Source organism: Sander vitreus, chromosome 18 (genome assembly GCF_031162955.1).
Source record: "Sander vitreus isolate 19-12246 chromosome 18, sanVit1, whole genome shotgun sequence".
Classification (NCBI taxonomy): Eukaryota; Metazoa; Chordata; class Actinopteri; order Perciformes; family Percidae; genus Sander; species Sander vitreus.
In genome coordinates, this window is record NC_135872.1 from 16287571 (window position 1) to 16311653 (window position 24083).

General features: G+C 40.5%; 1 protein-coding gene across 1 annotated transcript in view; it reads right to left on the minus strand.

Annotated features, from left to right (window-relative positions):
- Positions 1–24083, minus strand: part of nbas (NBAS subunit of NRZ tethering complex) — a 173039-nt gene that overhangs the window by 104456 nt on the left and 44500 nt on the right. Inside the window, exons 24-33 of the mRNA XM_078275300.1 lie at positions 21753–21938; positions 20209–20382; positions 19736–19869; positions 17741–17803; positions 15071–15193; positions 14883–14985; positions 14563–14640; positions 14275–14429; positions 11182–11294; positions 3296–3409 (exon numbers count right to left, since the gene is read on the minus strand). Coding sequence (XP_078131426.1) covers positions 3296–3409; positions 11182–11294; positions 14275–14429; positions 14563–14640; positions 14883–14985; positions 15071–15193; positions 17741–17803; positions 19736–19869; positions 20209–20382; positions 21753–21938 — 1243 coding nt within the window. The remainder of the gene's footprint in view (positions 1–3295; positions 3410–11181; positions 11295–14274; positions 14430–14562; positions 14641–14882; positions 14986–15070; positions 15194–17740; positions 17804–19735; positions 19870–20208; positions 20383–21752; positions 21939–24083) is intronic.

Below are 24083 nucleotides of genomic sequence, written 5' to 3' on the forward strand. Positions count from 1 at the left end.
TATCAGTGGAGACCGTTTAACACTTTTCATCCAGTCCTTCCAGTTGCAGAGTTCGCTGGTGCTAAGCTAGCGCAAGTCAACAGTATCTGCTAGCCTGCCACTAAAAACAGTCTTACCCACTCCACAGTACACCAGAGGCAAATAAATGATAACGCCAGACTATCGATGTAAATGTCTGTGTTGAAAGAATAATGTTAGAAATAAAACTACCCTTGCATCTCAATGACGGCATTACATTTTGAGGGACTAGTTTCTCATCAGCGGCAGAATTTTACTTTGCTCCGGTTAGTAGTACTGTAGTATATGATGATGTGTTGACCTGCCAGGGACTACAGACGAAAATGAGCTTTTTTGCTAACTCTGGCACATTTACATTTTGAGTGTAAAAAAAAATGTCAATTGATGTGCATTGTCTCTTTTAAATAAACAAATAATGATAATAACATCTGGCTTAATAAACCTCTTTATTAAATCTCCATCTGACCACACACAGGCTCAAGGTTGGAACATAAGGCCGTCTAACTGTATTAGCCGCACCACAGACCAAGCCTGAAACTACATATTAATCTGTCTGCCTTAAATGAGGTCATTGCCGTGTCTGTTCATCTAAAAGAGGATTATGGATGATTATAGGAGTATGAAATATTTAAAAAAAATATATCATCCTGCTGTCTTGCTTAACAGGAATAAATCTCAGTTTGATAGTGTTGGTGGGATTGGCTGGGGTGTTAACATTCAAGTGGGGGCACAGGGCAATCTTTGATCTCGGTCTAAGTTCAGTAAACAATAAGGTAGAGGACGGGACGATCAAAGGAGGCAGAGGCAGGACTTCTGAACAAACCTGCACACTGCAGATCAAAGGACGCCCGTGGAGATGAAGAAATGTGATGGTGGTGTCTGTGTGTGTGTGTGTGTGTGTGTGTGTGTGTGTGTGTGTGTGTGTGTTTGTCTGCGAAGTGAGTGGCAGATAGAAATGCAGTGCAAGAAAGAGGTGTGGGTCAAATATTTTCAGGGTGACTGGTGAAAGGGTGTCTTCAAAAGCTGTCAAGACCTCAATATAGAGGTTTGTGTGTTTGTGTGTGTGTGTGTGTGTGTGTGTGTGTGTGTGTGTGTGTGTTTTTTCTTTTAGACCAAATGCCTTTAAGACCTAATCTGGCATTTATTTTCAATCGAAGCCTCTACCTGTCGTTTGACGGACCAATCAAAAGGGGGGGATAAAAAGGTGAGAAATGTCAGGGAAACAAACAGGAAATACTCAAGACAATGAGCTCTGAATACAATATGAAAAAACTCCCGAGGCTCTATACTGGATCACCACGATCCTGTCTGAGTCAGCACAATTAAATTCTCATTTGGAATATCATAATTATTGATTAATTCAGACAAAAACAAATCTCTCTACCCCATAAGACAGAATGATTTACGAAGCTTTTCTGTAGACCGAGGCGGGCACCAAACCCTTAGGGATTTTTAACCAGTGGGCTGGTGATACATGCATTAAATATTCACCACAGAGTCCCGGAGCTATGCGCCCTTCAAAAGCCTCCCCCCTGCATTTATTTATTTAAAAATGTGTTTATTCCTCTTCTCATCTCCCTCTGCCTCTTTTTTTTTTCTCTGCAACCACACAGCGAGAGCTGCCTGCTGACTTGAATGTGAGCAGCTCAGACACAGAACTACTACAAGGCCGTTTGGTTAGCAGGTTTCCTTTAGCTGGTGACAGGCCTCAGAGAGACAAGACAGAACGGGCTACAAGTTAACAGATGGAGGATAGAAGAGGGGAAAGCGACACACATGTAGAGACAGATAGACAGCAGAAAAGTCTATCTCATAGAAAAACAAACACGGAGATACAGATGGAGGACAGACAGAGAGAGAGAGCGAGCGAGCGAGCGAGAGAGCGAGAGAGAGAGAGAGAGAGAGAGAGAGAGAGAGAGAGAGAGAGGAAACAACAATGGTCATGTTGGAGCATGAGAAGTAACAGGATGACATCTTAAACTTTCCCACATGTTGTCAGTGTCATGTTGTGGTGTTATGGGGTGGCTGTGGGTGGTAGGAGGGGTCGAAATATACAAAATATGAACATATATTTATTTTTATCTTCATGAATTTTAACTAGGAATTTTAAATTAAATCAAAACTGAGCCAACATCACTCACGTTTCATGTGTCGACTCAGTTAGTTAGCAGTGTGTGTTCGCGGTGATATTGTTCCGCAGTTTATAATCCCAAATGGGAGATATGCAAGCTCACAAAAACATAACTAAATATAAGAGAATCCCCTCTGGAATAACATTATAACATTTTTTTTTTCTGGTCAACTCCAAAAGAAAGGAAAGAAAACATGAAGAGAAGAGAGAAATACTTAAAGAACTGAAAACTGCTCGTCACCGGCATTTCCTGGTGAGGTTTGTGAGTGTATATGAGAATGTTTTATTTCACTTTTTCCTCTACATGCTGTACATAGTCAAATACTTGCCAAGTTATGTCTGTTTTTTGGTCCAAGTCTTTCAGATAATTCTTTTGGACATCATGGAAAAAGGACTTTAATATAACTAGATTATCATTGCAAAAACGTCTGTTCAACAAATTGAATTGAACACTAACTTGATTGCCTCTTTCCAGCATCTGTCAGCTTTAAACGTGGTTTTGAGGATCAAAGATCTTCCATCTGTTTTTAAAAGCAACAAACAGGTTCAAAGAGGCCGAATGGCGGGTGCCTGGATAGTAGGTACAGCAAGCAACTCCAAACTATTTTTATGGGTGATGCAGCATTCTCAATACTCATAATATTGTCTGTAAAACATCCTCAGCTATGAAGAACAGTAAATAAGATTTGGGCTAAAATGAGGACAGACGGATAACAAGTGACAAGTATCATGACATTTGTTGAGGATGTATCTATGAATGGGCTGCCATTCAGGAACAACAACTATCCATCTATCCTGTTCACAAAGATAACCTTGCAAATCCTGGTGTACAAATTTGAAAAAAGAAAGAAAAAAAAAAACGCTGCTCATGAAGATGAATTTCCCTCTTGTGTGAGAATTGTCAGTGCACTCGCTTCAAGTACCCACGCATGCCGGGTTACATCTCTGTGTCTCGTGTGGGCGCTCCTTTCTCCCTTAATCTCATGAGCTTTGTAATGAATCTGCCACCAGTGAATCAGTGAATGTTCATTGAACAGCTCCCTAATCCCCATGATAAAACAAAAATGATATAAAAAAAAATATACACTGTATATAAAGGGGCTGTGATGAGGTCAGTGGTGTCTGTGTGTATGCGTCTTTAGGTACCTGCCACTCTCAGAAGCGAGGCCAGATTCAGCAGAGTAGTGGATTGCTTGTAGGCCGTGGAGCAGTGGGCGATGCACTCTTCTATGAGAGACAGACGGTCTGATCGCAGGCGCACTGGGAGGGAGAGAAGGAAGGCAGAGGGGGAGGGGTGTCAGACATGTTTTGCTAATTACTGTATCCAATCTGGAAAAGTTGCAGCGGATGATACAAATGATGTTGTGTAAATGATGGATGCAGCTGCTGTCATGATGTCTGCAAAATAAAATGTTGTATAATGATACAGTATAGTGATGATGATGATGATGATGATAAGTGTTTTTTTTTAAATTGCTTAATAGAATAGATATCTTTATTGGAAGTTTTTCTTTGGCTTTACAGACATACATACACATAAAAACTTCCTCTGCCATTGATTAGAATACATGCGATAAAGACAATAAATGAGTAATAAGCTAATAAACAGCTGGGATGGAAGGGCTTAAATATTAACAATTAATACACATCTTAAATAGACATCATAAAAACAGCAGCAGTCACTAATATCTAATCAAAGTAATTTATTTAGTAAGATGACAGAGGATGCTATGAAAGAACTCCTGTTTCTTGTTGCTATGGGTAGCCTATATCGTCTTCCTGAAAGGAGTTTTTCAAACCCATTAAACAAAGGATATGAAGGGTACCGAACTATTAATGTTGCTTTCCTCCTGGTTTGTGTGGTGTACAGCTCTCCGCCACCTGTCTCTGTAATCTTGCTGGCAGTTTGAACTATTTTTGTGAGTTTGCTTTTGCTCCTAGCCCCTACATTTCCGTACCAGCATGTGATGTTGTCGGAAAATATACTTTAGTTTATTTCATTTATTAGGGACCATGTACAATTTTAAACATACATGTTACCATTTGATGCATTGTACAAGAGTTAGCCTCATGCTAATTTACATCTGCAGTCCTCTGGCAGGGCACAATAAAGAACATACAAACAACACCCCCCACTCCACCCCACCCCCATCCCCTACACACACACACACACACACACATTTTGTCAGCACCATATCAGTGTCAGTGGTTGCAGATTTGAGTGGTCTTCAGAAAAAAATTCTGTTGAGATTTAAAGCTCTTCATGGTACTGCAACTCTTTACTGTGCCGAGCTGCGTGGAAGGATTCACTCAGGAGATTTTTTTTCAAGCTATTTAATAAACACTAAACACACTCGCTGCCCAGAGGCCATCAACCTCCACCAAGGTCTCGGCCATGGTAACACGCATACATTGTGAAAATGAACACTAAATTAAGCACACAACACTAAAACCCACGTAACATAAATGCACACTCAAAACATTAACAGAACATTATTAAAAACACACTTCAACTAGAACAGGAACAGTCTAGAACACAGTCCCATGAACCTTTGCACTGAGTGTTCATTTAAATGTAAGTGTGTGTCTAAGATCATTCCTAGATATTTTATGTATTTAGGTCTAATCAGCCACAATAACTGAAATCACCCAGTGTGGGTGTTCAGAGGCTTTAAAGAGACTAAAGTTGCTATCATAGATCTGCATTTCATTTACATACATAGAAAAAAGTGCAGGAGATAAAACGCAATCATGAGGCACCCCAGTATTCATAATGATTTAATCAGACAGGGGCGGTCAGATAAAAGGTATTTGAGCCACACTGTGAAAGATGTCCATTCGTATCAAGTTTACAAGGTCAATTTAATTAAATGTCAGTCGTGATCGTATTAAAAGCTGAACTAAAATCAATAAATAATAATTCTGGATGTGTCTGGTGTGTAATGTAGAGTTGTGTTCAAAATAATAGCAGTCCAACATCACTAACTTCATGAATCAAATTTTTTGGTAGAAGTGATATTTCTACATGGCAAATAATGTAAGTGTTGTAGAGTCATAGAACACCAACAGACCCAACAGTCATGACATGCATGCTGCTCATTCTGTGTAACTGAATCTGTAATTGAAAGGGGCATATTCAAAATAATAGCAGTGCTGTGTTCAATTAGTGAGGTGATTGATTCTGTGAAGAAACAGGTGTCAGTTATGGCCCATATTTAAGGAAGGAAGGAAGCAAATGTTGTGCATGCTGGTTATAGTGTACTTCACACTGAAATACTCAGCAAAATGGGTCGTTCCAGACATTGCTCTGAGGAACAGCGGACTTTGATTAAAAAGTTGATTGGAGAGGGGAAAACATATAAAGAAGTGCAGAAAATGATAGGCTGCTCAGCCAAAATGATTTAAAATGGCATCCAAAGCCTGAACGACGTGGGAAAAAGCAGTCAACTACCATTCGAATGGATCGAAGAATAGCCAAAATGGCAAAGGCTCAACCAATGATCAGCTCCAGGAAAATCAAAGAAGACTTAAAGTCACCTGTGAGTACTGTTACGATCAGAAGAAGGCTATGTGAAGCAAAGCTATCAGCTAGAAGCCCCCGCAAAGTCCCACTGCTGAAAAAAAGACATGTACTGAATAGGTTGAAATTTGCCAAAGGACACATTGACTGGCCAAAGGAGAAATGGCGTGACATTCTGTGGACTGATGAGAGCAAAATTGTTCTTTTTGGGTCTAGGGGCCGCAGACAGTTTGTCCGACGACCCCCATGCACTGAATTCAAGCCACAGTACACTGTGAAGACAGTAAAGCATGGTGGTGCAAAAATCATGTTATGGGGATGTTTCTCATACTGTGGTGTTGGGCCTATTGATACCAGGGATCATGGATCAGTTTCAATACATCAAAATACTTGAAGAGGTCATGTTGCCTTATGCTGAAGAGGAAAAGCCTTTGAAATGGGTCTTTCAACAAGACAATGACCCAAAACACTGTAAGCGAGCAGTCTTGGTTCCAGATGAATAAGATTGATGTTATGGAGTGGCCAGTCCAATCCCCAGACCTCAATCCCATAGAAAACTTGTGGGGTGACATCAAAAATGCTGTTTCTGAGGCCTTTTTCAGTTTATACAGTAAATGTTTGAGTTTGTAAAAAAAATAAAATAAAAATGCAAATACTGCAACAGCCTAATATTCCTTTTTCTTCACTTTCTGTAAAGGTAGAACACAAACTTGATCAATTTTGGTCATGTTTTGATTTGGAATTGAATGTGCAGTGTTCCCAATGCACTGATATTATGGAATTAAAAGCTATTCTAAGGATTTTGAGCATTATTCACTCTTTTAAACACTGCTATTATTTTGAACACAACTGTAGCATCCTAAGGAACTCTTGCTTCATAGGCAAATTGGGGGTAGTCTAGTTGACCATGGGGAGATGTTAGGTGTCACAGTATAACCCTTTCCATGCACTTGCATAAGATACTGGTAAGAGCAATGGGTCTGAAATCATTAGGTGAGGAGGGGAGGCTCTTTTTAGGCACTGGAATGATTGTGGATCTCTTCCATGAGAGTAGCACAACATGTTCATCAAGCAGACCCTGGAATAATATTGTAAAAACACCTTTAAATTGATAAGTGCACCCTGCAGTGGCTCTTCCTCTGAGACCATCTGGCCCTGAAGCTTTGTGTGGCCTTATCTTAGCACGACTGCCTGCCATCTCCCAGTTTGTTTGTCAAACTGACTGTAGAACTGGTTTAGCTCATTGGGTGACAGTATCTGTGGGTAGGCAGTGTTATTTCCTAGCCTCTCTGCCCATTAATGTATTGCGACTGCTCCATGCTTTCTCTGCATCGCAGGTAAAACATTGTTTTTCCATTTTGGGTCTATGCGGTTGTCTGGATCTTCTACTCACATAACAAAACAAAAATCTGGTCATTATGATGGTCAGCAACAGTGAATGTAAATACAAGCCAACACATTTTATTAATGTGTATGAGAATAATCGTTTTGTTGACCACAAAGATAATTAGGGGCTGGCATGTAAGAGACATGTAATATTGTTTACTACATTTTATTCTCATTGTAAAAGTAAATCGTTTTATGACATTTGAAAATACGTAGCCTAATATACATTACAATTTAGGTAATGTTGCACAATGTGCTTTGATGTGCGTTTTGCCCTATTAAGACTCACGCTCCACTGGTCTGTCCTGCTATTGGACAATTTTAAGTTGGTTTCTTTAAGTGGAGTAAGTGTAAGTTAGGCTTCAGGATGTGGAGCAACAATTATTTGTCTGTAGACTGTAATTTTGGTTATAGGAAAGGCAATTTCAGCACAAGGTCAGTTTTTTGATAATCCAGCACTGTATATGGATACCTTTTTTTGTTCATCTTCATTTTCATTTCCATGAAATAAACTAAATAAATTTTTCACTGTCTACAAGCCTCATCCTTTTTGGATAGCCTTGCATGGAAGTTGGACATGGTGGTCTACATGAGTCAGAACCCTTTCATCCTGCAAGAAGTGGCAAGGAAGGTTTTTAACAAGCTGCCACTACAGTTAACATGAGTAGAAATCTGATCATAACAAAAAAAAAAGAAATTAAAGCTGCAAAGATATATTGATTAATCAATTACTTCAACCATTTTTATAAGTCGGTTTATCATTTTCGTCATTTTTAAAGCAAAAATCTGACTATCGGACTTTTGGACAAGACAAGACAGAAGGGAACCTTGGAGCCCAAGAAACTCTGATGGGTCATTTTTCACTATTTGCTATATATTCACTATAGACCAATTAGTCGAGAAAATAATCAGCAGGTTAAATGAGAATGAAAATAATTGTTAGTTTCGTAAATCTTTTACAAATCATTATATGAAAAACTAGAAGTACACTCTGAGAGCGCAGACGTTCGCCAAAGTATGCCATATTTCACAATGTTAATGCAGTGTGAATTTTTCCCGTCAGAAACTCATTTTTCCAATTGTTCCGACACCACATTAATGCATCACATACGCTCCATCTCGCAATGTTAATGAAAGTGAAAAATAATTAGTGTATCCGCCTGTGATTCCGATCTGCTCCAAAATCATCCTTGGCCCATGCTACACCCCTAGCACCAGTTAATGAAAATGATTAAGTTAATAACAGTCAAATATAAATAAACATGCAGTCTAAAAAATCAATACTGGGTAACACTTTATAATAACCACCATTAATAGATGGTAAATTTATAGTTAATTCATCTTTAGTTAATTGTCATTTAACTGTCAGCAAACAGTCATTTAAATGTTAACAAACAATGACATTATAATTAATAATGTTTACTAATTATCAGTAGTAGTTATTAGTAGTGCTGTTAATTAACAGATTATTGTTACACACAGTATATCCTTTATATACTATATTAGGTATCTGGTAATGATTAAAAAATGTTTGTAAACCTTTAAGAAACCATTTTTAAAACACCTATAAACATTACATAGATAGATGGACCAGATATTCCTAACACTTTGTTAAGGGTTACTAGTTGGTTTGTAAACCGTCTAAAGTTGCAACAGATAACTATAATATATATATATATATATATATATATATATATATATATATATATATATACACACACACACACACATATATATATATATATATATACGTGTGTGTGTGTGTGTGTATAAATATATATGTATGTATGTATGTATATATATATATATATATATACATATATATATATATATATATATATACATATATACATATACATACACACACTAACCAATAACTATGAAAAACATCAGTCACAACTTTAAAAATAAAAAAATAGCCATCCAGATATTTATAGATGGTTTACAAAGTATTTATTAACTACTTAACAAGGTATTATAGTTATCTGTTGCAACTTTATAATAACCAGCCAGACACTGTTTATAGACAGTTTACAAACCAACTAGTAACCCTTAACAAAGTGTTAGGAATATCTGGTCCATCTATGTAATGTTTATAGATATATATATATAAAAATGGTTTCTTAAAGGTTTACAAACATTTTGTAATCATTACCAGATACCTAATATAGCATATGAGGGATATAATGTGTGTAACAATAAACTGTTAATTAACAGCACTACTAATAATTAGTAAACATTATTAATTATAATTTCATTGTTTGTTAACAGTAAAATGGCTGTTTGCTAACAGTTAAATGACAATTAACTAAAGATTAAATAACTATCAATTTACCATCTATTAATGATGGTTATTATAAAGTGTTATCCAATACTGCACTGGAATTTCTTTTTGCCTATGTATGTGTATGTATGTACTTACCTATATAAATACCTTATATATATATATATAAAACCATGAAAAAGCAAAATCGGCTGATATAATCGGCCTGCCGATACACTGGCCTGGCTCCACTTTGAAGCACTATCAGAAACTCATCTTTATCACTCAACACATTTTTTAATTATTCTACACCATATCATTGTTATAATGCTCACTGTTTGACTTTTACAATATGCATTTCATTTTTAATAACTTGCATGTCAGTCCTTCCAGAACTAACAAGATACAGTGAACTTTGAGGGAGGTTTTTCAACTTTTTTATAATTTGAGTCCAAGTTACAGAAACTCCCAAAAACTCATTTCCATATATTTGTTTAAACTTGCACTGAAAACATAAGAAATAGCACGTTCAGTGCCTCCCCACAAGCCTTTTTTGCTTTCTTTGCACCCTGGTGAGGATCTTTATGGCTTGGCATCCCTTTGGGCGAGGCCTACAGGGAATTCTGGGGAGGGTGGTGTGCATGATCGCTTAAGGCGCAGTTGGGGGCTGGGTAAGATGGATTACCTATGCTCAAATCCTTCCACTTCATACTTCATACCTGCAGGGATAGGGCTTTTACTTTTGTGAAAAAGAAAGTGAATGTGTATTTTTGTGTGTGGACACTAGTAGGTGTGCATGTGTCCTTGAGTCAGTATAAAAGATTGTATGAGGGCACCGCAGGCAATACAGAGCCATGGAGCCTGAACTTTGAAAATAGGCTTTAGACACTTATCACTGATACAAAACCCATACACAAAACACAAAAATGTAATAATTGGAGATTTTTCCTTTACTACACCTACTACCTCTTTATTCATTGGCTCTTTACATGCGCCTGTCCCCCGTCGCATTTTCCTTCTTTCTCATACTTTCTTCCTAAACTTTCTCCTGTTCTCACAGGTAAGGATACGTGGGCAGTGAAAAAATAATGCGAGGAGACAGAAGGGAGTGAGGAGAAAGAGGAGTGATAGTAAGGGAGCCAAAAGGGAGTGGAAAAGGAACAACTAAGGAATAAGTGATGCAGAAAGAGAAAAAGAAGAGGGTGAGAGATGGCAGTTTATGGCTCTCTCTGTCACAGTGGTTTCATGCTGGCAGCTTAGTTTGATGAGGGCAAAAGGGGGACGAGAGCAGAGGCCTCGGAGGCAAACAACACCTTGGTTCAGAGGTGAGGCGATGAGGGGCCAAGCTGGTGCATTCTGGCTCCATAGTTTCCTTTAACAGAGAGCCATGCCTAGGAACTGCTGCAATAGGGTACATAGGTGGAGCCAGACAAGAGAGAAAGGAAGAGTGTGGAGGTGAATACTGATTGGCCAGGTTTACAGATGGAGCGGAAGTATAAAAAAATGACGTGTGTGTGTGAGTGTAGGAGAGAGGACACACGGAGAGACCAAACACTTCAATCCTAATTAGCCCATCAGGCAGATGTTGTTTGCACAACAGTTGATACATAAATAACCATATATTTAGATATAGTGGCAATAAGAAGTGACATAGGGAGGGATGGAGGAGCTGATGGCAGGGATAGAGACAGGTTGGATGGTGCATGGTTGAGTGAGGTTAAGGACGACGTCCTTACATCCGCTACATGTCTGAGTTTAAATTGGGAACACTTGAAAGAATAGAGACAGCACAGACAACAAATGCAAGCACATGTGTGGTGAACTGAGCCCATTTACTTCCCAGACATAAACACTGTATAGTACCTTGCAGCGGCAGGATGCTGACGCTGAAGTCTTCCAGCTGGCTCAGGGCGCTGATGAGGTCTAGTTCCTCCTGGATGGCCGGAGGACAGTCTGTGATCAGCTGGAGACACGCCCTGTTGAAGACAACAACCAGTTACGGAAGTCTGAATTTTCAGATTCTTATGATCTGAACATGGAAACTCAACAATCACTTACATTCTTCTGATAGTTTGCAGAAAATGGTTTTAAAACAGCAGCAACGTATTTGAGTGTATGACAAATTTAGTGGGAAGGACACATTTTTTTACTTATTTAGGTACACACTTTCAAAGTTGTAGCAAAAATTGCTTATTAAATCTGAAGTTTGAACACCGTGTTCAGAAGTATAAGACTGTTCAAGTGGATTTATTTACAAAGTCTAGACTCATTTGACAGATCTAAAACAGGGGAGTTTTCTCTTCCAACACAATCCACACTCATTACCCTTAATAGGATTATGTAGCACATTAGTTAGCATATGTAACAGTACACTGAATGTGTGAGAGTCTGTGCCTGCTGTTGGTTTTCACAATTATCACGTCACACAATTACACAGCTAAGCAAAATACAGCAAAGATTGAGAGAAAAAGGGGGGAAAAAAACGAATGATTAATTTATAAATAATGAAATCCCACATAAAAAAGCTTTGATGTCAGCCAAACCACAGTTTTCTTTAACCCTTGCAGTGTGTGAACAAAGACAACAAACATAGAAGAAGAGGCATCCCAGAAGCCCTATCAGCGTAAAGAAGGCAACTGAAAACATAAATCTTCAAAACTGTTTAAATCAATATTGTTAACAGACTAGAGTACACACTCGGCAAAGCACTCTCAGCAGCTTCCCACTCTTTGAGCACGGCTGGTGTTCTTGCCAGGAACAAGAGGTTTGTCCTGGCAAATGAGAGCAGAGGAAAGGGCTGTGGATGGGCGAATGAGAGACAGAAAGAGGGCATGTTGATTATGTACTCGTGCTGTGAAGTGTCTGCAGGCGCGTGTGTGCGTGGAGACTGGCCTGGGAAAAGACTGGTGCAAAAAATCTATTTCAGTTTTGAGAGTCACAATGTGCTTTGCAGCATGTGATGTGCAGATAACTACTTCCTATTAAACAGACACACAGTGTAGCAGTTATCTATCAATGGAACACCACACTGTAGTAGAGACCTTGTCCTTCTTTTGACCAAACTAAGTTGCACACCAGCACCATACTGACATAAAAATTATTTCTCTCTCCTCATTTCTGAGTCATTTCCACTCCAGGTCTCTCCTACTCAAACAGGGTATTGCATTGTGAGCTTTCTTAAATATATGAGAGACAACCAGCAGCAAAATTAATCCCCCCCTTATTTCTGACATTTGTTCCATTTTTGTCCTGTATAATGGTTGTGTGTCTTTCTCACAAGAGTACCTGCAAGTTTTAAAAAGCTACACCAGAGACATTTTGACAACTTTTATATATCTAGAATACAATTGAAAGCAAGTTGTAACTCTGGCCTGACGTTTAAAAACACAAAAGATGAAAAGGCTAAAAGTTGAGTCGAAACAGTTAAAACTAATGGTTGGCATGTTGTATTGACCTTGTCCAGTACTGATAATGACATGCATGTAGGTCAACCTCCCTGAGATCAACTGGACTAGTACCATAATAAACCTAAAGAAGATAAATATAACGCTGTACTGGCAACACAATCACAATCGTTTGGTAAACAAGCTAATTAAACTACATTAAATAAGCCTATTTTATTTTATTGGAAAGAGCTAAACTATACTTAACTATACTCAGGAATTTAACAATTTCAGTGCATCCAGCAGACACAGCACAACATTAGCATCCATTTAAGCATAGGCGTAATTTACCTAGTAAAAGTTCCCTAACATAAATAAAGATATTTGCACCATGAACTGATGCATACAAATTCACCAGAATGCTGAAAATGAAGTTTGACGCTTAAAATCAATTCAATTTTGCTCAAAATGTTAAACCCAAAGTTACACCTTTGGATTAAATTTGTTCAGGACCTGTTGATACTGTGTTTGTACTTCTTTGTTTGCCTGTCTCTGTGTATGTGAGCGTCTCTGTGTGAGTTTGCCTCTGTTCTGTCTGCCCTGAGTGATGCCGCAGGATCATTTTAGTACTTGGGAGGGGATTCCCATGTTATTTTAAGAGATCTTTTTGTCCTTGTGTAAACTCGTGCCTGGTGCCACTGACCGCATCCTTTCAGGACACCGGCAGGTACAGTTTGTGTATCTGTCAGAGCGTGTATGTGTGTGTGTGTGTGTGTGTGTGTGTGTGTGTGTCTCTTTGGCCTTTAGTACACAGGGTAAAATGTGTGTCTGTGGAGCAGTTATTTTAATCTAAAGGACACAGGCAGCTAGTCTGTATGGCCTATTAATTTCAAAGCCACATGCACTACTTTCTGTCTCATGTCTCAAATTCACAAGCAACAAACACACACACACACACACACACACACACACACACACACACACACACACACACACACGCACACAGAGTGGGAGTGTTACAATGGATGATGTTGTCCAAGCGTGTGGAGGGGGGCCTCTGCATTAGTTACTATAAATGAATGACGACCCAATTACTGTCCCACTTCCCCACTACGAACAGACGGTAAGGTTAGACACCCACCAGCCCCCCTCTGAGATCTAAAAGCAGCAACAAACACAAATGCACTCTCATACAAATACTTGTACTTGGTATAAACTTAATGCAACGTACTATAGGAGATGAAATAAAAGAAGGCACCATTATTATTTTTTTCATGTCATGCGAGCACAAAAACATACATCCACCCACACAGGGATAAATGATGTTTTCCCTACATCAACAACAAGCAAGGTCCAAATCTGAGACAGCATACAAACACTTCTGCATGGCAAAGTTTGTTCAAGGAGGTTGGTCGAAAATTACATCCAACAATATAACTTCTAACATTGATCTTTACTCTCAGATAAACTAAACTAAATGTAAAGTCGGGCTTTGAGAACTGGCAAACTGACCATTGAAAAATATCAAACTGGTCTTCATAAGTAGAGAAATACTTCTCATGTTCCTCCTCACCTGGCCAGGCCCATGCAGGGGTCCGTGAGCGTTGTGGATGAGTTGAAGTACTCTCTGGCAGCAGCCAACACTAATTCCAAGCTGTTGCTGTAGGCCACCTTCAGAGCGTAACCTTTACCCCGGAAAGACAAGCTGACGGGAACATCCTGGCTGACCTGGAAACACGAATATAACATTTAGAGATCAATGAGACTGCAGCATTAGAATTCATTACGGCTGGTGTAATATTTGGAGACCTCAATGGGAAGTGTGAGTGTGAAGTGGTGTCACGGGTCATGTTTAATATACCTTGGAGCAGTGCATGAGCTGCCCTGCCAGGCGTACGTTCTCAACACGGCTGGAACACAGCAGGGACTCAACAAAGACCTGCAGCAGTCAGGGAGGAGAGTGGATATTATGCAGGGAGAGATGGCGTTTAACTGTGCACTGTAGAAGTCGGAACTCAGTTGTTCAGGAGGTGGACACGCACAACTCAATGTGTGGATTAGGGAACAAAGTTACACTCAAGGAGCAAGTCGTGCACTCTGACACCTTAAATTACAGGTTTTAATCAAACCCTTTTAGCACAAATCTGATTATTCCGTGTAATCTTCTTTTGCTGTTTTTACCTGGTGACATGTCTCCAGTTTTAGACAGGTGTAGACATTCTGCTGCATGTCGAGCAGGTCCTGCAGTAGACCTCTCCACACCGTCTCACTCACTGGAGGGTTTCTGGACACATGCACATACATGTTAGGTATGTTTCTGGGATATTGAGAGACATTTGTGTTTGTAAGTTTCCGTGTTGTGTTCATACTTGCGGCCAGTGTGGCGGCACAGTTTGACCATTAGTTGGTGTGCTTCTTCTTCACTGTTCTGGCTGTTCCTCACATATGAAATAGGCTTCTGCAGGCCGTGTTTCTCCAGAACCTCCACCACACTATTACGTAAGAAGCACAGATTCATACATATATAATCGCTAGTGTCATAAAGTAGGTGACATAATCATACAAACTAATACGAGGAACAGTGCACAAAAAAACAGACAAATACAGTTCCAAGTCACATTAATCAACAAGTTCTTTCAGTACTAGCATAAGACAGGATGATTGGCAGTGGTAAGTATCACAGTAAGAAAAAAGAAGAAAAGCGAGTAGCCTAAAACATTCAAGGGAGAGTACAGATGAGAAAGACAGAAGATGCGTACACTCTAAGCTGTTCATTATTTTGGCAGCAGAAAGTCGTTTGTAAGCCACGGTGCAGATGGAGAAAGTGTAGAGCAAGACTGAAGAGCAACGTGATAAACTGCACGCCAACACGACAGCACCTCTTTGTAAGTGTGTTCGTCGAGGAGCATGTGAATGCTGACAGTCATATATGGCCGAGGAAGAGTGTGTGCGTGTGTTGGCGTGGGATTAGGGTGACACACCCAGTCTCAACAGGGCCGTGCTGCTACAGATCTTCGCCTTCTGCTGTAACTCATTACCATAGTAAACAGGTGACTGTGTGCGTATGTGTGTGTGGCTATATGTGTGTGAATGTGAACAAAGGATATGGACAACAAGCCTTTCTATTTACGACGTGTGTGTGTGTGTGTGTGTGTGTGTGTGTGTGTGTGTGTGTTTGGGGGGGGAAGAGAGAATGTGTGTGTGTGTATTTGCTCAAGTGTGAATGTATGTGTGGGAGTGTCTGCATGTTCCCTGTGCACATATTAATGTGCCAGAAAGTGGCAGTGGCAGCAGCTGAAAACAGCTTTTATTCTGGAGGCACTTGGAGAGCAGACACTTTGCATTTACTACCTGATTCATCTGGGTGAGTGTGTGTGTGTGTGTGTGTGTGTGTGTGTGTGTGTGTGTGTGTGTGTGTGTCACAATGCTTCAGCTCAAAATATACATAAACACACTTCCCAGGCTCCCCGGGGTGCAGTTGTGCATGGTTGTGTTTGCCTGTGTGTAAATGTGTGGATATTTGTCTGCAAAGGCCAACACACGCTTTTCTGTTGCCTCTTCCTCCTCCTCATCATCTACATTCGCATTCCCTTCAGGCTCCTGCCCTCCCCCTGCCTTCATCCTTATCCTCCTTCCTTCCTCCTCATCACTTCTCAGTGTTTGAAAGTTCACCCTGAGGAGAGGCGGGTGGAGGAGAAAGAGAGGGAATAAAAGAGAGGGAGAGGGAGAGGTGCGACACGTAAGTGATTTTAACCTGTAACCAAGAAAATGCCTGAGGCTGTTTGAATACCATGAGACAGACAGAGGTCCGTTGATATCAAGTGTTTGTGTGTGTGTGTGTGTGTGTGTGTGTGTGTGTGTGTGTGTGTGTGGACTGCACATCCTTGTCTCCTCTCCTTCTTGCGGTTTTCCATCAGGCCCATAATGGGGGAGGGAAGTAATAAGCATTGCTTCAAAGTGAACATTTCCCAAGCATTGCGGCACTAATCACCACACTGATGGGCTCGTCCTCAGCACTTTAAATGCCCTGCTAACGGGTACTGCAGTGATGTATGGATGAAGAGCCGGAGTGAATCCTTGTGTTGTACAAAACAATATATATATATATATATATATATATATATATATATATATATATATATATATATATATATATATATTAGGGCTGTCAATCGATTAAAAAATGTAATCTAATTAATTACATACTCTGTGATTAATTAATCGCATACATAATTAATGGTGCCTGAACCGATACTTTAAGAAAGTAAAAAAAGAAAAGAAAAAAAAAAAGGGTATTAAACAACAGTCGGTGACATTAAAGAACGGCTTGTTTATTGCTAAGGCCATGTGGTCAAAATTAAATGATTTAATAATTATGTATAACAATAACTTATTTCACTAGTAAATTGCTGTTGAACGACAAAAACAACAACCAGATGGGAAAAGGACATTTAAAATAACTTCAAATGCACCACGACGCTGTAGTTTACCAGTTTCATTGAACGCACCGTCTGTGTTGTTTCTCCGACGGCAGCTGCAGGTTGTTACATACCGGTGTTGAATCCTCTACAGTAAAACACAGTCAAACTTTACACCGTTTAGCGTTAGCTGTCAGCATTGTAACCGTGTTGAATCCAGCTACTAGCTAGCGGTAGGCTAACGTTAGCTGCTGTTGAGTATAGTGTTAACTAGCGTCACGTGCAGCGGGGTTTGTGTTTCAGAGCATCAGAGAGAAGTGCAGACATGTTAGTGGCACCAGATTTCGGTAGCCAGGGTTAGCAGGAAGACGATTTTTACAAGTAAATGTTCCAATTAATGATCCAGGCAGAACATTCTCGTCTCCCTCCTTCATTTTACAGTCCAATGGTGGTTAGAACGGCTCCGGGTCAAACCTCAATATGGAATGGAAAATATATATATATATTTTTTTTTTTAGTGCTAATACTGTATGCACGCCCAGCAGAACTAGGTGGAAAGGAAAAAAAGGAGGACAAAGAGGGGGATTACATCTGAAAGATGGTGCGAGTGTGTTGACGTACCTGAGATGCTTCTCAAGTTTGTCCACCCGATCGTGGAGGGATGCAGTGATGTCTGTGTCTGGTCTGTAGGATGATAAAAACACAAACAAACAAACAAACAAAAGCACTGGTTATTTCATGTTCATGTCATCAAAAAGGAGTAAAAAGTAGAACATTAAGTAGAAATGTCTTTATTATTAGCTTTATAAAGTGTGTGTCGTGTGCATAAGTGCATACTGTGTGGTTATTTATGCTAGTACAGTGTACACAGTGTACTGTATGTGTGGGTGGGTATGTGTGGCCTACAACTGTGAGGTTGGACCGATTCTCCACTAAAAATAAAACCCCATGATGCTTTGCCTTGAGGCAAAGGATTCTGGGTCAGGCTGGCCTGTCCCCCATTAGAGTACTGACCCTGATGAAAGAACCTTCTGTGTGTGCGTCAGAGAGTGAGCGAGTGTGTGTTTGTGTGTCTGTTTTTGTAAGCACACTTCTCTTCGTTTTCACATACACAAAATCTTGACCTCTTAATGCATTTCTCTTCTTCCGCTCTGACCGTCTCTGCTGCTCCACCTCCTGCTCTTCCTTTTTAATATCCTTTTCTCCCTCATTCTATTTCCTTCCCTTCCTGACCACCATCTAATCCCCTGCCCATTTCCCACTCTCTTAGGGTGAATGCACATCACATTCTTCTGAGCAGACTTAGACCTAATTAAGCTGTCTCACCAAAAAAAAAATATTTTAAAATGGGTTGAAACTACTAAGTCATGGTTTCTCTCCTAGTTCGCAAATCTGTAATATTCTACGCTGGCATTGCAATTTTGAAGATTAGTAAGTAAGAGAAATCACTGCTGGGAGAAATGAGAAGCTGAAGGCCTTGCATATACAGTAGAGCCTTGCAGCATTGCTAATCCAAACACTGCAGAAAGGAAGCCTGTCTGGCAAAGTGAAATGCTTTGTATGAAATGTGCTGATTTAGAAAAAAACGTAGAGTATGAGTCTTATAAACACTCAGATATTTGTACAGTAAGATCCTATTTTGAGTTATTAATAAGCTCAATTGTTTAACTGCAGTATTCAACGATAGCATTCAATACTTTGGTCTTGGCGCTTGTTTTGGTGGAGTGATTATTATTATTATACAACAGCAACTGTGGGTTGAGAGTGGCCCTACTCCCAAGCCGTACCACAATATCTTGTTTCATTGCAGTTATCCCCTGCTGTGAGTGTGTGGTGGAAAGGCATAAAATCACAGCACAGACCACCACAGCGCAGCCAAAGCGAGCTATGTGAGCCAGTTGAAAAGTGCAAAAGATGCCATTGTTAAGAAGTATGGTTGCCTTATTGCAGCCAACTGTCAAGAAAAAAACAAAGCACTCCTTAATCGGTTTTCCAATTAAGATGCACACAGGAAGAATAATCCATCTAAGAATGAGGCATTTTAATTAATTTAAAGTACTCAGACACTCTACACGTCCATTTCATCAACAATTTTGCTCTTTTGTACTCTTGCTTTTTACCTCTACTGTATTTTATTACTGTTTCACTCTCACTCTCCTTCAAATGCACTGCATCCCCACACAGCCTCACGGGAGACTTAAAGGACAGGCCCTCTTGCCATATGAAATAAAATGTGTTACAGAAAAAGTAGGGGGAGCGGGAGAGAGAGAGACAGAGAGAGAGAGAGACAGCAATAGCAGGAGGTAGGAAATACTGTATAGACTGTAGCTAGGCTAACTGATGGCTCCTTGGAGTCAGAGTTAAGCATGAGAGAGAGGGAGAAGAAGGAGGAGAAGGACAAGAAAAGGTGCAAAGGGAAGGAGGCAGAAACAGAGGTGGTACTTAGGTTTATTGATGGGTCCTAGGAGAGAGGCAGAAAGGTGGAAGGAAAGGAGAGAGGTGGGAGGAGTGGCACCAATGTATTCTTGTGTATGAGGCAATAGTGGACTGCTTTACCATCTTTATATCATAATAAATCTGTTTGAGTTTGTGTGTGTGTGTGTGTGTGTGTCTGACCCGAAGCCTCTTTGCGGCAGACACTCCAGGATGTCATAACAGAGGCTGAGCTGGTCATCTCTCTCACAGCTGTAAATGCAATCCAGAGCGACCACCATCAGCTGGTCTGGGTCCCCAATGATCTTTTGCTGGCACTAGAGAGAGAGAGAGAGAGAGAGAGAGAGAGAGAGATGTATCGAGGCGTGACTGACCTTATCGTCTTTTTGCACTCACGCACTGAGGCACTGTATCACTTTGAGCTTATTCTTCCCTTTGAGTGTTTGTGTGTGTGTCACATGTTTTCTAATAGCCAGGAGACATGTCCTTGGCTGTGCCCTTATGGGGTCATAAATATAACATTTACAGCCCAGGGGTACGACACTGGCCCTGACATGGCACAAACAGCAGAGGTGCAGTGTGTGTGTTTGTGTGTTATGGTTTCCCAAGTGTGACGCCCCCGACACTTGTGTTTGTGTGGGTGTTTAGATACTTACGTCAGGTTTGGAGTGCTGGAAATTGATGAGGGGCAGGGTGAGGTCTCGCTGAGCCAGGCTGACCAAGTATTCTCTGAGCAGAGACTTAGCGGCGCCCTCTTTCTGCCCCTCACATCGGTGCAAGAACGGCACCATCCACTGGAAGGCGTCTTTCACGTAGCGCTCGGTGCTGGACTGGTGATAGAAAGACATTTACTTTAAGACAAAGTTCCTGCGTGTTAAAATGGATAGGAACAGATGGCTGCAGCCTGTGAACTACTGTCCCATGATCCTAACTATTTGTCTTATTCCAAAATACTGATAAACATTGATCATCTGATTGATCACCCAAAATTCATATATACATATTCAAATACTGGTTTAATTCTCTTTCAACAGTTACTGCCTGCTCTGTATTGAGACATGTCTAAGGTCAGGGCTACCTTGGCCACTGAGTGTGGCTAGTTGTTTTTACACTGAATAATTCATTTGAAATATTTGGATTTATTAAGAATGAAATTAGCAAGCTAGCACATTTATACTTGTCCTTCCTTTAACATGTGTCCAGTAAGCCAGAAATGATATGCTAGTTAATATTGTGTGTTGCTGCTACAGAGGAAATACATTTTTGTTTTGTTCCCATATAGAGATTTATGTTTTTAGAACAGTGCAAAGTACTTAAGACTGCATTTACATGAAATCGTGCTGTGCAATTAAACCTGAACTTGGACTTTAAGCGCTACAGCATGTGGGTTGTGCTGTGATTTGAGCGGATGCATGTCAAGTTTGTGCACGGCATCACACCCACCTTGCGACAGCTCTGACTCAGGGGGATATACAGATAACAGAGCATCCACAGGAAAACCGAGATTAAAAAAAATATTCAGATGCTAAATGCAAACTTGCACACCCACCCACACGCAAACATTTTACTTTGTTGTACAGTGTCTCTGATAAAGACAGACATCAGATGCAGGCAAAGAGGGAGATTTAATCGAGGCGAGTTCGGTAAACATTCACACACATATTGTACACACACACAGCCCAAAAGGGAGCACCAGTCAAACAGCATGTGTTAGTGCAGTCAACATTTGCTGGCTGCCTGCCTATATGGCAGATCCTACTGGCAGTGGTCCTCACAGGCTTAAGCTGGCAGTTATTAGCTACAATTTAGAGGACAGCTCATATTATGTACTCCAAGGGGACTTGTAACTCTAGTACCTGCAACAGACAAGCTTTCATAGCTCTCTCGCTGCTGTTGGATGGAAAGTTTGTACTGTCAAATGTCAGATACATCAGAGTTAAAAGAACGAATTTACAGTGAGATTGTTCCTAAATAAATTTTTTAATTATGCCATTTTTTTTTTATTTGCTTCGTTGCCTATTCAAAGTCCAATTAGCATACATCATGTTTTAAGCAACAATAAAGGATTAAAGTAACCACACAATGGAACTTTAAAACCAAATGTAATTGCAGGGAAATGGAAGGCGGGCTTTCTTAGTGTTACACCACACACACTGGGGAAAAAAGCCTTCCAGTGAAAAATGTAAATTAGGCCACTTACATTTTTCATGAGCAGGTGGAGCTTGTCGATGTCTCTTAGCTGCTGCAAATCTTTAAGTGTCAGACTCAATTCACATGATGTCTCATACACGAGTGTTTCCATGGTGACCAAGTCATCGCACAAGAGCTCTAGCCCTGGGATCTCCCGCTCCTTCCCCAGACGTACCAGCGATAGGGCGCAGTCCACCTGATGGACACAAACAAATGCTGAGGAGAGAGGAGCAAAGTCTAGTCCAACGAATCAGTGTGAAGCATCTACATCTTATTGTAAAGATAGCCAAACTGTTATTTTATAGATAAAGCAATGTATTGGGAAAAAAAATGAAACTCTGACGCAATGATGGCTCGAGATAAAAAGGCAGGGGATCATAAACGTTCACAAAGATCATGGATGTGCACACAAAATGCATGGAAATCCAGCCAACAGTTGTTGAGACTTGCTGAGGCGCGCTGGGAAACATGTATATATACACATACAAAATGTATTGCCAATCCAGTCAGATGTCAGAGCATCACTAAAGTCATTCATCCACTAGGAACCATCGATATCTGTCCCAAATTCAATGTCAATCCATCCAGCCAAGTCAAGACTTTTCAATAAAAATCCAAAAATGTCCACCTTAAGGTGGCGCTAGAGGGAAAGTCAGCTCGCCTAAGTGAGTAAGATTCATCCTCTGGGGACCTTGAATGTGTGTACTAAATTTGATGTACTTCAGAGCCAAAATTCAACTTCTAAAGGCATTAAATATTATTGAGCAAACTCAAAAGGGTAAGAAGAAATATCGCTGTATACTCCAATCCAAAGCAGTACAGAAGCACTATAGAAATCCAACATTTGTGAAACCTATAATATTTAAAGGTGCTCTAAGCGATGTTGGGTGATGTCACTTCTTGTTGACGTTCAAAGTATTGTCAAACAAAACTGAGACTAGCTCGCCCTTGCCTCCTCCTCATCCCGTCGCCTCCCCCCTCCCTTCTGCGCACTAACCCCCCCCAACCCCCACCCCCCAAATCCTTCTTGTCGGTTACTGGCTGGAACACTATTTATGTTTCGTGGTGCAGGTTGGCGCAGTTTGTTTTTGTTGCCGTTTGTGGAGCCTGGGCTGTCGGCAGAGATCACGGTTTTTTTCAGGGTGTTCAGGGGACAGGCAGCTCGCAGATAGTGAGGAGATGTTTGCTGTATGTGACAAAAAATGTTGTAGCCTAAAAAACGTGTGACATCAATCTTTAATCTCTTAAACTGTACATCTATATACATGTACTTGTATCTTGTGCCATGTAACTTTCCGCCTTGTTACAATCCAGTTAACCCAGTTGTGTAGCAGCTGAATTCTGTTAAGAGCAAGGTACCATGCAAAAAAAAAAAAAAAACTGTTAGTGAGGTCACTAAACTGGCACAAAAACAACAATATCCCAACAAATTCTAAACTAAATACCAGTCAGTCATTACTAATATCCTACCATTAGTGTTTGGACAATAAAACAGAGAAGATTTGGGCTTCCCGATACTCTGATCGATAAAATTCCACCCAGAAGAGCAACCAATCGATATCCGACCACCTATAGGCTGGCGGCGCACCCTGCCAATCGATGCTCAGCCACCTGTGGCTGCTAGCCAATCAATAGCAGATGCCGCTGGTCCCTGTAGTGATGATTGCTTTCTCTCCACCTTTTAGAGAAGGAGAGCCCTTTGGCACAGCGGTTAGCGCAGCATCTTGCTTGTGCACGAGCACATGCACGCACACGCAGGGTCTGCAACACTGTCATATTCAGCTGATCATCTATCTATAAATTGCAGGAACGTCTGTCTGTGTATTATGCGCATATCTCTAGAACCGTTAGTCCAATGGATTTCAAACTTGACAGGTGTCTTACTACGGGCAGTTCTCTCTCTCTCGCTCTCTCTCTCTCTCTCTCTCTCTCTCTCTTGATTAGCTCTCATAACGGGCCGTGCGGGTAGCACACTGCGCCCTGAGTCCATGAGGCTAATGTCTGATTACTCCACATTGTCATTGTGATATTTTGTGATTACATTCTGAATCTGCAATGTTCTCTGTCAGGTAAATCAGTAAGTTAGTAGTAGGGTATACAGGAGAGTTGCATATGAAGTGGTAATTTTGGGGTACCATTTGGTTTTGATGAATTCTACAAGCAGCAATTCCACAGGCCAAGCAATCGGCCTGTTCCAAACAGGCACATTTTCAACGGGCATTGCACTAGTTTGTAAAATGCACGCACGCATGCACACACGCGCACACACACACGCACAGAACGAGAGACAACCCAAATCACCTTGCTCCCTCCACCCTCCTCTCTTTCCCTGCTCTCCAGA